We start from the raw sequence: 4,199 nt of genomic DNA on the forward strand, positions 1-4,199 counted from the left end.
TTACTCAATTTAGTATTCATGGTAAGTTTTATTTTTTTTTAATTGCAATTCACAGTTTATTGCCACTTCAACATATAAATGATACAAGCATAGAATTAAATGAAATTCATTTGAATCCCAGTAACTGAGCATCATCTATTATTGTGGTCCCAAAAAACCTCTCACTAGTTCCAGATGATTCTTTTCAGGCACTGTGTTCAGGACTGGGTGCTTTAAGCTTTCTGATTTGGTACCCAGCCCAGCGTCATCTTCTGGAAGGTCCATTTTCTGGGTGTGAGCACTGGCTTTTGACCCCTCTAGAGCCACAGAGAGCTCAGGAGCTCTCATTATCAACTGTGAGGAGACTGAGAAATTCTCACTCCATTCCTGTCCCTTGCATGTCTTTGCCATGTCCCTTCTTGTGCAGCCAACTTACCTTGACCTCATGAAGCAGAACACAGTAAAGACATACAAATGTGTACAGTTCATAATACCATTCTGGCTGGCTTGTCCAGTTTGTATAGGTTCCTTCTAAATGACACACTTCTGAACTGAGCTCAGCATTTAAAGAATTCAAGCTAGGACAACTTTATGATCTTTAGGGTCTTTTCCAACCTAGTTGGTTCTATGCTTGTAATATAAAGGGTACTATAGAGGAAAATCACTGAATGTTTAAAGCTGTAAATTAAATAACAGCTCAGGAGTCATCACTTCATCTAACCTTTGCTTATGGCTTGGTATGTGTGTTGGATGCACCCACACAGATTCCCTGTAACTTCCTGAGGTCCTTTCGGTGGTTGCGCTCTTTTCAGACTCTACTGACAGTGATACCTGGATTTTCTACAGTGGTGGTGGCTGACTTTTGTATAGGGGAATTACATTTGCTTTCTTATAGAATATCATTATCATCCAAATGCTTGGAGCTGTCTGTAACAAATAGGTTCAGCTGGATAAATGGAAACTGAAATGTGTAAGGCGTCAGATTGCACTGTGGATCTGTAAGATCCACCTGCCTACTTGCACCATCATTTGGCCACAATAATGGCATAGTACAGACTGGCAATTGTTCCTGGTTTGGAATCCTTCATATTAAAAAAGAAGCCTTAATAATTAGATTAATATTCTTTTGTTTGCTTTCCAGTGGATTGAAATGATTGCTACTAAAGATCATGAAGAAAGAGGAAACATCTGTAACACTCTCTTTTCTGATGAGAGCAAGGAGCACAAACTGTATGAGGCCATAAAATTCATCATGCTTTATGAAGTTGTGGAAGCCTATGAGAAGATAAAGAAGAGGGAAGAACCCATACACAACCTTTTTAGCCTTCTCCTTGCTCGTGATTCTTCATCTGACCCTTTGACTTTCATGATGAATCATCTGAACCCCATAGGTGACTCTCTTTGCCTAGACCAGGTAATGATATAAATGAAAAAGAAACCACAAAACTTACTCCAGCTCTGTGATTAGGTGACTATATCATACATCATCCATGATTGCTGGTCATTATTTTTTTGGGGGGTGGAATGAGGGAAATGGGAATGTGGGGAAATGGACTGAGGATGCTCATTTACCTTCCAGAAAAAAAGACTTTAGTAGAGTAAAATAGGGTGGACAATTTTTTTGCTGGGCCAGAAATAAGTGCTTCAAGCTATCATTGAGATATCTTTCAGAGCAATGACACCTTTGATGTATAAAATAATTTTAGATTATTCAAATTTGTGCTGTTGTTTCGCTTTTCCTGTCTGCTCCACCACGCCAAACCCTCTATCGTCGCTTTATTTTTTCCCCTCTCTTTGGTTCTCATTAAATCTAATGTCTGTTAAGAGCAGGTAATGAGAACTCTATTAACTGTTCACCCAATTTTATATTTAGTGAGGAGGTAAGTGCTGACAGCTAACCTCCACACTGCTACTCTGCAAATAGTTTCATTTTCCAGTGGGTGAAATTATTTTTTACAACCAGTTTCAGTTATCAAGTTAATGGTTACATGTTGCAGTCACCTTCAACAGCAGTTTGATTATAACTGGACAAGTACTTCTCTGTCTGGCTATGCCCAAGGATATGAGGTTTTACCAAAGCATTTTTCCAGATTAAGCAATCCTTTGCAAGCGTCAATGAAGTTGCCAGTTCCCAAGTTTCATATACATGAAGTACAAAGACATTTTTAACTTTTATTGTTTTATTTCCCTCGTGTAGCAAGTGATCACAAGGTGGCAGGCTTCCCATTTTTCAAGGTGTATCTATCTTTTAATAATCACTAGTCCCTTTTTGCTCCCCACTAAGCTGCAGGAGCTGGCTGTGAGAGCAGCTTATGTATTGTGTCAAGTGAAGGAGGGCTGTTGCCCAAGTGTGAAGCATTAAGCAGAATATCCTCTACATGGAAAAGAGCAGTGGAAAGACTGTTGTAACATTGAGAAGACCCTCAGACTTTTATATTTTCTTACAGCACTTATAAATGACCCTTTTTATTCCTTGTGTACTGTTTTGAAGTTTTAGCTTGGATTATCTTTGGTTTAGTTGTCTGAGTGTAGAAATAAATGTCTTACAGACTTCTTTCACCTTTAGGTTGAACTGTTTCTTCTCGGATACTTACTTGAAGTAAAGATAAGAGTTTACAGACTGCATAGGTTTAATACCGAGGAATTTCAAGTCAACTATCCAGATGAATACCGAAGGGAATGGAATGAGATTTCTCTCCTGACTGAGGATGACCGCTACTATCACATCCCTGTTTTCAGAACGTGAAGGACCCGTGACTTTTTCCCTTTGTATAATATAGCGAGTGACCAGTTCCAGTGAATTAGGTTTCTAATCAGTAGCAGGAAGATTTTGAGAATGCTCGTTAATGATTACAAAATGATTTATGGGTTTATTGTGTAAACATTTTTCTTTACTGTTGCAGCTCAATTCACCATCAGCCAGCCATAAAAACCATTAAAAAAGTGTTGTATTTGAGGGTCATCAGACAAAAAAAGATTGGAATGCGTGACAAGAAAGGCAAAGGTAATGCTGGGGTTTCTATTGCTAGCCTGAAGGTTTACTCTGACATCTCTGGATGGGTTAAACTCCAGTTCCTAGAGCAAATAACTGCCTTTCCCTTGTCTGTCTCATGCTAGGAGCATGAATTACAGAGGAAGCAACTCCTGGGGTCCCGCAGTGTATACTCCAGGCTATTAAACTTGCATTGACAGGGGGCTAACCAGGATGAGAGGATGTAAAGCAGGGCCTCTGCATAGCTCCTTCTCATCCCGTTGGGCTTCCTTGTTGTTGGAATCCTCCCTCCAGGGATGGGCAGAGCAAGCAGCTGCAGGCTGTATTTGTTTCAGAAATGTGCAATTCAGCTGTCTGCACTTAGCACTGATACCTGAAGACAAAGAAGTATCTATCACACAGGGAGAAAACCCCTCAACACACTCAAGAATACTGTGTCAGATGAACAGAAGAACTACTTTGTAACTGAGGAAAGTACCTAAGCTTTCTCAGAGCTAAAAAGGGCAGTATTAATTAATAAGTAGCATGTAATAGAGTTAGACCTGGTAACTGCCTATAGTTCTTGTCAATTTGTAAATGCTTTTAAGGGCTGATTTCAGCATTATCTGTGAAGATTTCCTTTGCAATTCAGGTGAGAAAGCTGCGCACAGAATACATTCACAAATGCTGCATTTTCAGAAAATATTCATTTTTATGCATTATGTGAATTCAGCAGTGTGTATGCATGTTTTATCCTCTGAGTATATATTAATCTCCTTGCATAAGATGACTATCTTCAGTTTAGACCTCAATGTTTGAAGGAAGTCTGCCTGAGACATCTAAATGAGATTTACCTTAATACAGGGAACATTTTGCCCAGTTCTGTTTTCTAAAAGAATCAATTGTGTTTTGATTATTTAAAAAATAAGGGACCCTAATTTGAAGAAATATGAAAATAATACAGTAGATCTAATAAAATATTTGTGAAAAACTTTCAATCCTATAGGCATACAGTTGTATTAAAGAAAGTGGGATTTATTAAGAAACAAAGCTTCCCTTTTTCCTTATCCTAGAGATAAGGATAGTAGGTTTATTTTTGAATACCTGCAAAAGAAAATGTAAGTCAGTAACAAAAATGTGAACAGGTTCTGCAGGAGCTAAGGCAGTTGCATGAGGTAACTAAATGATAATGCTTGGAGTGCACGGAGAGTGCTTGGTTGTGTTTGTGTAAAGGAAAGCAATTTTATCC

At 38.6% G+C, this 4,199-nt stretch overlaps 1 protein-coding gene across 1 annotated transcript in view; it reads left to right on the plus strand.

Annotated features, from left to right (window-relative positions):
• The window catches only part of FAM105A (family with sequence similarity 105, member A), a 6,408-nt gene extending 3,524 nt beyond the window's left edge, over positions 1-2,884 (plus strand). Inside the window, exons 6-7 of the mRNA XM_010021293.1 lie at positions 1,121-1,393; positions 2,546-2,884. Coding sequence (XP_010019595.1) covers positions 1,121-1,393; positions 2,546-2,725 — 453 coding nt within the window. The 3' untranslated portion in view covers positions 2,726-2,884. The remainder of the gene's footprint in view (positions 1-1,120; positions 1,394-2,545) is intronic.
• Positions 2,885-4,199: the final 1,315 nt, after the last annotated feature.

Source organism: Nestor notabilis, unplaced genomic scaffold (genome assembly GCF_000696875.1).
Source record: "Nestor notabilis isolate BGI_N333 unplaced genomic scaffold, ASM69687v1 scaffold6289, whole genome shotgun sequence".
In the NCBI taxonomy this organism is placed as follows: Eukaryota; Metazoa; Chordata; class Aves; order Psittaciformes; family Psittacidae; genus Nestor; species Nestor notabilis.